This window comes from Convolutriloba macropyga, chromosome 13 (genome assembly GCF_964194025.1).
Source record: "Convolutriloba macropyga chromosome 13, txConMacr16.3, whole genome shotgun sequence".
NCBI classification, from domain to species: Eukaryota; Metazoa; Xenacoelomorpha; order Acoela; family Convolutidae; genus Convolutriloba; species Convolutriloba macropyga.
Window position 1 is genome coordinate 42,247,045 of NC_134480.1, and position 13,237 is coordinate 42,260,281.

Here is a 13,237-nt window from a genome sequence, read left to right on the forward strand (position 1 = left end):
TTGAAGTGATAATACGCAAATTACCAAGACAATTGCAGATGCTTTAGGAATTCGTGATAGGAAATGTGTTACAATACCCGTAGCATCACTATACCAAGAACACACGATTGAAACAACAGAAATTTTTCTTGGGATTGGAGCCATCGACAGCAGTAGACCTATCATTAACTTACCAGTCTTTGCGACTTCAAGCACAGACTTTCAAATGCCGACGGTGCCAATTCAGATGCTCAACAGCGTTTGTAAGGACTTCGGTCATTTAAGCGATATCAATTTTCCTCAAATCAGAGACAACAAAATAGGTATTCTGATAGGAGCCGACGCTTTTACAGCAACAGTTCCACTCAAGTTTACAATCGGACCACCGGGAACACCGTACGGAGTTCTCACTCAATTAGGATGGACAATAACAGGACCAGTCCCAAACAAGTATAGACAAATTACAGAGAAGAACCAATGCAATCGTAATATAACCTTATTCAATAGGGTTAAGTCAGAAGACACAATTTGGACGAAGACATGCTACAATTATTTTGGACCTGTGAAGGAACAAGAACAACAAAGGCTTCACCTAATACAGTAAACCAAGAAAACAAGAAAGCCCTACAAATTTTCGAGGATACAGTAAAACATAACGGAGAGAGGTATGAGATTGGACTACCGTGGAAACAAAACATACAATTACCTAACAATTACTTTCTAGCAAAAGCCCAATTACGATCATTGGAAAAGCGCCTCAATGAAGACAAACAGTTAGCCGACACCTACAGCAGCTTAATTCAGAACGATATTGTAAAAGGTTACGTTGAGGAGACGGACCGCGAACCTTCCCCAACTTGCAGCCAATTATGGTATCTTCCTCATCATCCAGTACAGCACAAACAGAAGAAAAAGATTCGTCGTGTAACAAACGCAGCATCTATTTATAAAGGACATTCACTGAATAAAGCGCTTCTAACTGGACCAGATCTTCTCTGCAGTTTAGTTGGACTCCTACTACGCTTTCGACAGTTTGCCATAGCAGTTACCGGAGATATAGAAGCCATGTTTATGCAGATAGCAGTAAGGAAAGAAGATCAAGACGCATTGAGGTTTCTATGGTACAAAAACAACACCGAAACAATATACAAATACAAGCGACTCATATTTGGTGCAACCTGTTCGCCCTCTTGTGCTATCTATGTACTTCGAAAATGTGCTATCGATAATCACCACTTATCACCTGAAGCCAGTCAATCAAAAACAAATAATTTTTACATGGACGACTTTTTACAGAGTTTCGAGACAACAGACGAAGCAATTGAACAGACAACATGCATCAAAGAAACACTTAAAAAAGGAGGATTCAACTTTACAAAATTCTTCAGCAACGATTCGAGTTTTCCTTTAATTGACGACACTGAAGGAGATACAGCATTAACGCAACGAGTTCTGGGACAGACGTGGGATGTCAAAAACGACACCTTCATATTTAGGAAACACAATTTAGACATCAAAATTGAACGTTTACAACAAAGAGAACTCTTGTCAATAGCAGCTTCGCTTTTCGACCCCCTGTGGATGATGACGCCATTTGCGATACGAATTCGAAGCCTTCTTCAAGCAGTCATAAAACAAGGCAAGAAATGGGACGAACAAGTACCAGCCCAATTTCATATTGACCTGAAGAAATGGATTAACGAATTCAACAGCATGCCAGATATTTCAACAAAAAGATGCCTTGTAACAGGACCAACGACCAGTCAACAACTTCATGTCTTCACAGATGCATCAAATATAGCAACTTCAGCGGTTATTTATATGAGATCTACGACTACTGAATGGAATGTCATTGTGAACTATGTCATTAGCAAATCCCGAGTAGCCCCCATAAAGCACACAAGTATACCTAAACTTGAATTAGAGGCAGCCACAATGGGAGCCGAACTAGCTAGTTTTGTAGTCACAGAAATGACATTAAATTTTTCCTCAGTTCACTTCTGGACTGATAGTACTGCAACATTAGGATGGATAAACTCAGACAAACGGCAAAAAGTTTTCGTAGCTAACCGTGTAAGCAAAATTTTAGAACATTCTAAAGCAGAGGAATGGAAACATATACCCGGAAAGCTCAACCCTGCCGACCATGGTACCAGAGGTTTGAAACCATCAGAGCTTGAAGAGAAGTGGCTACAAGGACCAAAATTTCTTTTTCAAGACCCTGAAAAGTGGAACTTTGATCAAACAAAATTTTTAACAACGACAAATTTAGTGTTACCTAAATGTAAGGACCCTGTCATAGAACCATCAAAATTTTCAATCTGGAAACGATTGCTCAGAAGGACAACAACCGTGTACAAAGCAACAAACATTTTGCGGAAAAGAGATACCCTAAACAGTCAGAATGAAGCCCAAAATTACCTGATAAAGATTTCACAACAAAACACTTTTAGAAAAGCAATTATTAGAATGCAAACTGGACAACAACTGGAACGAAGGGATGCAGTTCTTCAATTCAATCCATTTTTGGATGAAAATGGAGTTTTGCGTGCAAAGGAAGGCTGAGACATGCGCCAATACCTTGGAATCAAAAACACCCCATAATACTAGACATCAAAGACCATGTCACTCAGTTAATTGTTCAAGACGCTCACACTAACAGCTGTCAACACATGGGAACAGAGTTTGTCAGAGCGCACCTACAACAGACATTTTTAATCATTGGACTTCGAAGGTTCATAAGAAGATTCAGCCGGACATGTTTCATATGCCGCCGATGGAGAGCTCAGAATATTACACCAATGATGTCTGATCTTCCGCACTTTCGCTTTGGTGATGCCGAAAAACAATACCCATTCATAAATGTAGGATTAGATTACTTTGGACCTTTCTACATTGAGGATAATACTCGCAAGCTTGAAAAACAGTACATCTGCATTTTCACGTGTTTAGTAACCCGTGCAGTGCACTTGGAAGTTTGCCATAATCTAGACACCGACAGTTGTTTACTTGCAATTAGACGTTTTGTTTCAAGGAGAGGATACCCAGAGATAATAATCTCCGACAACGGAACAAATTTTACAGCGTCGAAAAAGGTTATGAGTTTGGATAATATCAGCATTGACAACTCCTATATTGCTCAACAATTATCGCAGCAGAACATAGTTTGGAAAATGAACCCACCACTTGCTCCACACTTCGGAGGTATATGGGAAAGAATAATTCAAACAGCAAAGAGAACTCTTCTCATAATCTTAGGAAGTCAGCAACTGAAAACAGAGACTTTCCAAACAATTGTGACAGAAACGGAAGGCATCCTAAACTCCCGCCCCATAACTTACGTTTCTTCTGATAACAACGACGAAGAAGCCCTGACACCCAACCACTTCATTCTTCGACGACCACATCTAGCCCTAGCCCCTCTAACATCAAAACTGAAAAATTTCAGGAAGAAAGATTTCAACTATACACAAACGCTTTTGGACCACTTCTGGAAAAGACTTCAAAGAGAGTATACTTCAGACCTAATAAGCAGAGCAAAATGGAGAGAGCAGTCAAAACAACTCAGAGTGGGCGATTTAGTGTGGATTCTGAACGAATTTACCCCAAGAGGTATTTGGCCCCTTGGACGGATAACCAAATGTCATTATGGAGCCGACGAAATACCAAGATCATTTGACATTCACACAGCAACAGGTACACTAACGCGCCCTGGAAACCAGTCATTCATCATTCAATAATATTATTAACCCTTTTCTCTCGTTGTGTGGGAGGATTGTGAATTTTGTCAAAAATTCAAATTAGCTTTTAGATGTCAAGCCACCGCGAGATAGCAAATTGCAACTCAGAACAACATCAAAAGCCAAATAGATTAAACCTGTCCATTCCAAATCAAGTAACCAGCAGCTCACAAGATTGCCTATCATACAATGCAGCTTACAATGCAAAGAGAAGATCAACAACTTCGAAAGAGATAACAAGTCACAAACTCAATATGTTTTATATTAGCTTTAACTTAGTACCAGAGTATTCAGGTTTAGCCTTAATTTTAAAGCGCGCCCTCCTCTCCTCGCGGAGTGTTGAAGCTCAAGCTTCAATATTTCGCAAGTTTCTTAATTTGACTTTTGCATGATTTGATTTCTAACTTTAGCCCATATGTTTCCATGCTAATTTACCGCTGAAACCAAAGTTTGTGAATTTACTATTGTCAAATCGATCTTATAAGCAAGTTGGTCAACAGACAAGTACTTGAACGAAAATCAACTGACTTTGAATGCTGATAAAACAGAACGACTTGTTTGCACTACAAGGGATGAATTAGAATGTATAGTTTTTTAAATAGAATTTTGTAAAAATTGTTGGGAGCTGCCGTTATTCGGAAACACAAATTGACCCAAAATTGTCATTTGTACATATAAACGTAGTTTTCAGAAAAATTACGGCTGCTATTCGCTCAAAATATCTGCTAATAACTCATATTTCATTAGAAATAAGGCTGCATCTTTTCAAACCATTAGTCGTTTCTCATCTTTAGTTCAGTGGAGTTGTTTAGTCGACATTATCAGCAAAAAATCTGCAGCGTTTATATCAACCGACTAATAGTTGCATAAAAGTTTGTTGTATGCTTCGTAAAATTGACTGTTGCCGTTTTTTTTCTCCAACCACAAGACCTACCAGCGCCAATACTTTTTTGAACGTATCATCTCATGAAAACTCAGTACAGAAATCTCAAGAACACCAGGAACCGATAAAACTGTACAAACCGACTACACTTACAACAGTGCAAACGGAAAAAGCTGATAATAGGGACACAAACGCATACTAAGTAGGATAAAAGATTTTCGGGTTTGAAGAGCATTCAAAAGTGGAATATACTAAATTTTATTGCAAGAGCTAATGAGAAATTGTTTTTTAAAAGAACTTTAACAGAGTTCTTGCAATTGCAGCTCGAAAATATACCAATAGGTAGACAATAAGGATCAAGTGCTTCCTACTTTTATGTATAGAAAAAAGAACCTCGTAGGAAATATCTTTCAAAATCTAGCAGTTCATTAGGAGATTCGCGTATAATTTTGATTGTTTCAATATATGATTCTGATTTTTCTAAAGTCATGTTAACTCTCTCGTTTTTTTAGTAGTTTTAAAGTTTGGAGAAAAAAATATTTCCACAGTATAAAAAAATGGAATAAGAAAATCGTTTCTCTAAAACTTTCAATCAAGTTGTTGAAAAAATGGTTGAATAAAATGTTCTACTAACAGCTGAGATCAAGCTATCTGATTTTTTGTAAAACTGGTCTGTAGAAGCAAAAAGAATTTTTGACCACTCAGTGAAAGAAATTTGATTTCTTGACTTCGTATTCAAATCTCCCTTCCTGATCATTGGGAGGAGTTTGTTACATGATTAATTGTTATTCATAAGCTCTTTGATGCAACACAGATGAGAAATTAAACGAGAACATAATCCTAATTATGTGAATGTTATATTCGTCTTGAAGTTCAAATCGTCTTGAAGCCATTTGTTTCCAAAAAAATAAAAAAGGGCCGCATTTTAGGTTTTATCGGTATTCTATTTTTATGTCGTCTCCTCGAATGTCTCGTTAGCTTGCATGTTATTCCTGGTTTTACTTGCATATGTTCTTTTGCACGCCTCTATTGGATTTAAATTTTGTTTTATTTTTATGCTTTACAAATATAAATAAATTGATTTGGTTAAAGAATTGTCTCTGTGTCTCAGTCAACAATTCGTCAGAACTTTTAGCAGTATATTACATCTGCAATTCTTTTCCTGTGTTTTAGTTATTTTTTTTACAAAAAATATCATTTTTATCGTACCAAAGTCAAGATTTTTATAAACGCTATTCAATTTTCAAATAATCTTCATTTTTTGAATATTTTTCATTATGTAGTCGTTTTGTTTGTTGATATGATGATAGCATGACAAAAATTGCAACTTTTTTGTTGATATGTCTAAAGTACCTTTTTCTAAATCCCACGGTTGGAGGATGATCCATGCGTGGCCGGCTCAAAGGCCAGTTGATCCGCACTCTCTGATAGTTTTCTTTTTCGGCTCTGTTTTGTCCAATTACAACCGGCATAATTTCTGCTGAAATTGTCACGCAAACGACGCAAACAGAAACAAGATACATTGTTAATTTCATCAAATTTTAAGTTTGGTTTAGTCTTAGCTTCATAAACTTATCAGCGCAACGTGTTTTATTGAAAAAATATATATAAAAAATTCCATAATTTAGAGAGAGGATGAGGTAACAGATTGAAACTAAGGACAGATTAAGCAACAAAAACAAAAAAATTCAGAAATGTTAAATATTTATCCTAATTCACTGCGCGTTCAAGCTGACACACAAACACACACATACACATATACACATACATACACACAGATACACACACATACACAGGCATACACGTATACACTCACAAACACAAACACTCTCATATACACACTCTCATATACCTGCGTTTATCATCAAAGTTAAATGTGGCACGATGGAACTTATGTATGACAGTGAAGCTTGGCGTCAAAACTCATGAAGAATCGCAGTTTGTGATATGACTTTTACAGCGGGTATGAATTTGAACTGAGTGATTTTGAATTAATTAACAAGAGAACATTTTGGAGGTTAAACATACCACTATATGTATGAAATGCCCGTTTTTACTTGAAGTACACAAGCAATTACAAAAGAAGTATAGCAAACCTCAAAAATTACGGTTTTTTTTAATGTAGTGTTTAAATTGTAGTGTTTTTAGTGTTTAAATATGGAAAACGTATCAACAAAATCTGAAAAGTCCACACCGAGAAAATCTTTCTAGATGATAACTGACAGTTCAAACAACACAAAAAATTTGCTCGAAGACGGAGAGAACAACTGAAAAAATGGTATATAATTTATTTTCATCATTCTATTTACACGAGTTAACGATCTGACAGTAATTAGGTATCTCAAATAGAATTTGCAACGTTCCAATATTTTATTTCTATGAACTTGATCAGTAAAGTCATCTTTTACTTTTGCGAACAATAAACAAAAATTTCAATAAAAAAAACAAATGTTGATTGAGAAGCATCGAAGAAAAGAAAATTTAAATCTAATGCAATCGTCAAAAAGCGAACTGTCACCATATGCCACAAATTTTTTTCTTTCTTCCATTTTTAAAGTAACATTTTCTCAGAGGTGCAATAAATTTATAACCTTAAGTCAGACCTTTCAAACTGACCGCGCAAAAACGAATGTTTAAAATACCAAAGTGAAACTCTGAAAACAATAACGGTCAATAACAATTTTTTAATGCAAGTTTTGACATAAAACATCAAAATGTTGTTCTGTTTTGTTTTTCAATTTGATAGCACTATGTGTAAGTAATGTCCCTTTATACTTGAAGTACGCCAACAGTGACAAAATGCGGGCAGTAAAGCAGGCCTCAAAAATTACGATTATTTTGTGTAAAACTACTGTTTTATGCGGTCACTGGATCAAAAAATACGGAAGAAGTTCAGATCGAATAAACCCTTTCTTGACGATAATCGACAATCCATAAAACACAAAAATAATACTCATAGACGGAAGGAATAATTGAAAAACTTGCACATAATTTTTTACAGCCTTGTGAGCCGTAAAAGTGACTACGTTGGTAAATTACAGCCCAATATTGAAAATTTACCTGGGGTCCGGCAATTTTAAAATCAGTCTGAATAATTATTGATTTGAAACAACCAATTTAGACTTACAAAATGCTGATTTACGCCTCCAGTTAAGTGCAGGGGATGAAAACTGTTGAAAAGCAAACACTGCGTCTATGCCCAGTCACAGCTTACGTAACTATAGCCAAAAGCAAGCAAAAAGAGTCATAACTTTATTTTAAAGGTCGAGCAACTTTAAGCGAAACCTCAAAAAACTACTGGTCTGTGTTGAATATGTTATTCTGAAATCAAAGCAACATTTATTTTGTAAATTTTGTCACCGCTTTAAGCAACCTCAAGTAACGACTTACAGACGAGAATTAATATCAAAGGAGGAAAAAAAGGATTTAATGAAGCAACAATAAAATATTACCAATATGAAATTACTAATATGAAGCAACATACCGTGGAGGAATGAGTGGAGAGTAAAGTGGATTTTCGGAAAAGCTCTAAATATAGTTTTATCGACGAAACTCATCAAACTTCACAATTCAAAAGCAGTTGAAATAATGGTTTTTCTTGCAAAACTCCATGCCACTATCGTCATCAGTACGTAAACGATGTAAACAATTTTGGGTACCTTAGTTTTCGGTTTTATTGCTCGCTTCAAACGTATGAATTTGTCCGTATGTTTGGTCAGGGAAGAATGAAAACTTTGATTTGTTCGGTTTCATAGATTCAGAATATTCGGTTTCAAACGTAAGAAACATATGGTATGTTTAATTTAAAATGTAACAAATCGCCGTTATGCTCGGTTTCTTGGATTCGGATTCAGCATGCTTGTTTGGAGACTTATGAAATCTTCGGTTTTTAGTTTTCATCATGATGTAGTTATTTGTTATGACTGCTTTCTACTAACAGGAGTTTCAATTGAACCTCTCTGAGAAAATTTCTACGAAAATTGATGCGAAGTTAGCGTTGATAAATCATGTCTGATTAATATAGGTGAAAAAACTGAATCTTTGTTTTTGTTTTTTTTTTAAGTATTTCGAGTTCAAAAATTGAAGTGGCTGAACCTGTTGAGCGTTGAAGGGGAGTTTTTTTGAAACATTGAGTTTTTGTGTGTCCGATTTAACGAGTTCCAATCTTGTTTCAGGAATTAAAGACCCAAACTGTTGCAACACCTCCTCTATGCTTGTCTACCCAGCTGTAATGAACCCGTCTTGCTTGTATTACTTCACTACTCTGATAATACTTCAGATCAAATAGTCAATTGCGTTTGCCCAATGTGACAATATCGCCACCGTTTCCCAGTTTTAGATCCAGACCCAAATTTTCCTCTGATCAGACTTTCCAGACCAAAATTATCTCTGAGCAAACTTTCCAGACACAGAGGGTCTCTAATCAGATTTTTCAGACCGAAGGCGTTCTGATCAGACCAACTTCAGACCAATGTCCAGACAAAATTTCCGAACCTTGCCCAGAGCTTAATCAGTATATGATCAGACTCAAAAGCACTCGAAGACAATTTCCGAACCTTGCCCAGAACTTAATCAGTATATGATCAGACTCAAAAGCACTCGCAGAATCAGGCTTATGATCAGACCCAGTTGCGCCCGAAGCATTTATGGTTCGACACAGTTGCACTTGCAACCATTTATGATCAGACAATCAGACTGAAGCGCGCTCAAAAGCAGTCAGATCAGACTCAAATGCGCTCGAACTAGTCTGATCAGAGAACGATTTTACTTATGAACAAATCTCTTAATTTTGCTATTCATTTTTTAAAAACTGATGTTTGCAGTATTTAATTCATCTAAAAAAATCCAATTATAAAAGTATTGCTGAAGAAAACGAAACCTAATTGTTGAAAGCAAATTTTATTTAGTGTACCATTTAGTGTCTATTCCTGACTCAATGGATGAGTTTAGACAGCTTTCCATAAGAAACATCGTGGTCTCCAGTAATTCAAAATATTCTCTGAAGAAGACGGCCTTTGCTATCAGCTGGATTTATTTTTTTCGGATCAGAGTTATTGGATTTTATATAAGTCTCCGATCAGAACGGTGCTTTTTTGTTGCCTCTTGGCAGAACCAACAGCTCTCAGTAAAATAAAAAAAGAAATGAAAACATAAGGCGCTCGATATAGTCCCTGATCAGACCCAATTGCGATCGAAAAAATTTCTGATGAGACCCAATTGCACTCGAACCGTTTCTGATCAGACTCAAGAGCGCTTGAATACGCCTATGATTGGACTTCCATCCAGACCCTATAATTTCGGTCTGGGAACACACAGGTGTGCGCTCGATTGGGTCTGATCATAAAGCAATATGGGTCTGCACCTCAAACTGGGTTCTCAGACTATTTTAGTGGTCTTGTCTTCTAGCATCTTCCGCGGGTTGACACGATAACTCAACAAACTATACAAAAACCTAATATTATAGCGTCTATGAAAAGTTGAATGAAAATTTCAAAATTGAAATTATCAGGCAAACTGAAAACGCCGAAAATTAAAACGCAAAACATGTATTAAAAATGTGTAAAAAATCAAATAAATTTTGTTTGTAGAAAACGGGTATTTATGGGAAGTAGTAGTCATAGAACGCAAAACAAAAAAACTCCAGATGAAATCGAAAGATCATAATGTAACAATTCTTTTGGAAACCACTGACTCTGACCTCCAGTTATAACTAAACCTCAGAAAAGTTTTATGCATAGAACTTCATAAGGCAATGAAACAATAATATGCATTTCTTTAATTGAGAATTTGTAACTTCTTAATTAGCCACTAAAAAAATCAGTACTTTTGGTTGTGTTGTAAATTGTGTGCTTTTTCTCTTTGCTTTTCTGATATGTTATCATTTCTGATCTATCGGGGATTTTAAATTAAGTTTTAGCTGGATCATATCTTCGAAAAAAGGCCGCTGTTTTGCTTATTCTGTAACAATAAACAGTCAAACTGTTTTCCCTTGTAGTTTAATAAGCTCATTAGGCCTCAGCAAAAAAGAAGACTGTTTTTTATAACTTCTGATTGTTGTTTTGAGGTAGCAATCCTAGAACTCTCATTTTTGGAGAACTTTCTATTTACTTGAGTTACACTAGGCAAATTTATTTGAAAGTTGCTTTAAAATTGGATATATGCGGAAATACTATTCTCAGAACGTCTTTTTGGTTCTAACGTGAAAACTTACGGAAAATCTTGCGCCACTAATTTCCACGGCACAGGTTATTTTTTCCACACTATTAGTAACTCTTTCGAAGCACATAAGATTGTGTTGATTAGACCGAAATGAAAGAAAGACAATATATGATTGATTTCAAAGATTTCCCTCTTGGTAAAAATTGGGGGTTGAGAGGACAATTAACAGATTTGTGATTGAACATAACATTGTTCAAAAGACGATTAAATCTTCGAATTCGATGTCAATTGATTACAATTGAAATTCTAGCAATAGTTTTTTTTAGTTTGATAACATGTTCAAAGTTGTGGAAATGAAATGGGTTTTGTGCAGTTTTATGTCAAAATGTCAGCCTTTCAACGGCATAAGTAATTTAATTCCCCGTTTTTAGGTAATGATATTGCATCGTTGAAAATGTTATATGAATCAAGAAAACTGGGGACAGCGTTTTTCACTCGATTTTACAAAATATAAAATTTATTGAAACTTACGGTTTGGGACTTTGGCCTCTTACGGAATTTTAATCGCTGATAAGTAGTTTAACTACAAATAACTTTAAACTTTTATTGTTTGATATTAAATAGACTATTAGTTATGCTTTTGTTTTAACTAATGTTCATTATCCAACTATGATAAATTGTGGTCTAAATTGATAGTCTACTCAGTATATAAAAAGTAGTCAGTGAAATACTTGGATGCAGTGAAATAGGTGAATTAGGCTGATTTAACCATTTTTGTCGGGAGCAATTTTGATGATAACCATAGGCGGTTTCTTTACCACTTATTGGAAAGTACATTTTTTCGTTAAGATCTGCGTGAGAGCTCTGATTATAGTTTTTAAAGTTATTATACCTAGCTGATTGTAATTTTGTTTATAGTAGTAAGTTCTGGCCAGTCTTCAGTCAGATTTTGAACCTTACGCTCAATATGTGAAAAGCCTTGACCAATTCTCAACATGTTTGTATTTGCAGTCTTGCTCAGCTCCCATTTGTTGAAACAGAAACAGATATTCTCTGGCGAAATTTTTAGTTCGAAATCAAACTTTATGAAGAGGCAGCACATGGGTTTGTAACAGTTGAAGTTTTATCTAACTTGCCCACAATTAGTTTAGCTGGAAAATTAACGAGACAAATCTCTGTATTAAAGAGATGACGTTTGCAGTTTGATCATTAACATTATAAAGTCTCATCACACCAAATTTGATCGTTAACGAGACATAGTTTGATCAATGACAAAACAAAGTTTGGCCAATAAGGGGACAACGTCTGACCATTAACGAGAGAAAGCCTGATCAGTAACATGACAAAAGCTAATCATTTACGAGAGAAACTCTGATCAAATACGGCAAGCCCTTGACAACCGAAAAACCGGAAATATTTTAATAAGTATATGTCCTTTTCAAGCACTTTTTACACGTTTTAAGTATTTTGGCAGCCAAATTGAAATATTCACTTACTTATGGAGCGTCGAGGTTTACACACCTGATCCGACAATAGAAGGAGACCTTCCTTAAATTGCGTTCATCAACTTGTTCCTTTCAAAGTGTCACTATAGCTTGACAAATATCGAGCTGAAATCTGATCATAAACGAGCTATATTCCTATCACTAATGAGCACGAACTGGTCTTTGACGAGACAAGGGCTGATCATTAACGAGACAAAATCTCATTGTTAACGTGATGAAGTTTGAAGTCAGATCTTTAACGATACTAAGTCTCATCATTGACACAACAATCTCCGGTTATTGACGATACAAAGTCTATTCACACAAAATTTGATAGCTATTGAGACAAAGTTTGATCACTCGCAAAACAAAGATTGGTCACTGAGGGGATAAAGGGAAAGCGCCTGATCATTATCGAGAGACAGTGTGATCAGTTATAGGACAAAAAACTAATCACTATAGAGACAATTTCTGGCTCTTTTCTGTTATTGCCCCCCCAATCTTATATAGCCAGTCTATTTGCACCCCCCAAATATGTTCTTTTTGGTCCTTAGAGATCCTTTATTTTATTCATAATAAATTGCCGGTACCGGTAGACGAATGGATGAATTTTTGTTTCCGGTTGTCAAAAAAATTAGTACCATAGAGCTATTCCTGCAAAAGAAAGGCGAAAAAACATTAAAAACACGATTATTCTTTGTCTGCTTACATTATAAGCAAAATTTGATTACCGTATACGTCTTAATTTCAAAACTTGGCTGCACAATTGAATTGAAAATGCCGTTTGTATATAATTGTATATGTTAGTGTATGAAATGAAACCAATATTCTATAACATGTATAAGTGGGGGGTGCAAACTGACGTGGGGGGCAATAACAGAAAAGAGCCCAATTTCTAATCATTTACGGCAAGCAATTGAGAAATGAAAAAACCGCAATGAAGAAATGATACATATATATTTATATATATGATATATATGATAAAAGACAAG

General features: G+C 35.6%; 1 protein-coding gene across 1 annotated transcript; it reads left to right on the forward strand.

The window, feature by feature from the left end:
• The first annotated feature begins 205 nt into the window (after positions 1-205).
• Positions 206-8,890, forward strand: LOC142351730 (uncharacterized). Its single transcript, XM_075403875.1, has 4 exons — positions 206-464; positions 704-2,137; positions 2,536-3,675; positions 8,778-8,890. The coding sequence occupies exons 1-4, from the start codon at positions 206-208 to the stop codon at positions 8,888-8,890; spliced, it is 2,946 nt and encodes a 981-aa protein (XP_075259990.1).
• The last annotated feature ends 4,347 nt before the right edge of the window (positions 8,891-13,237 follow it).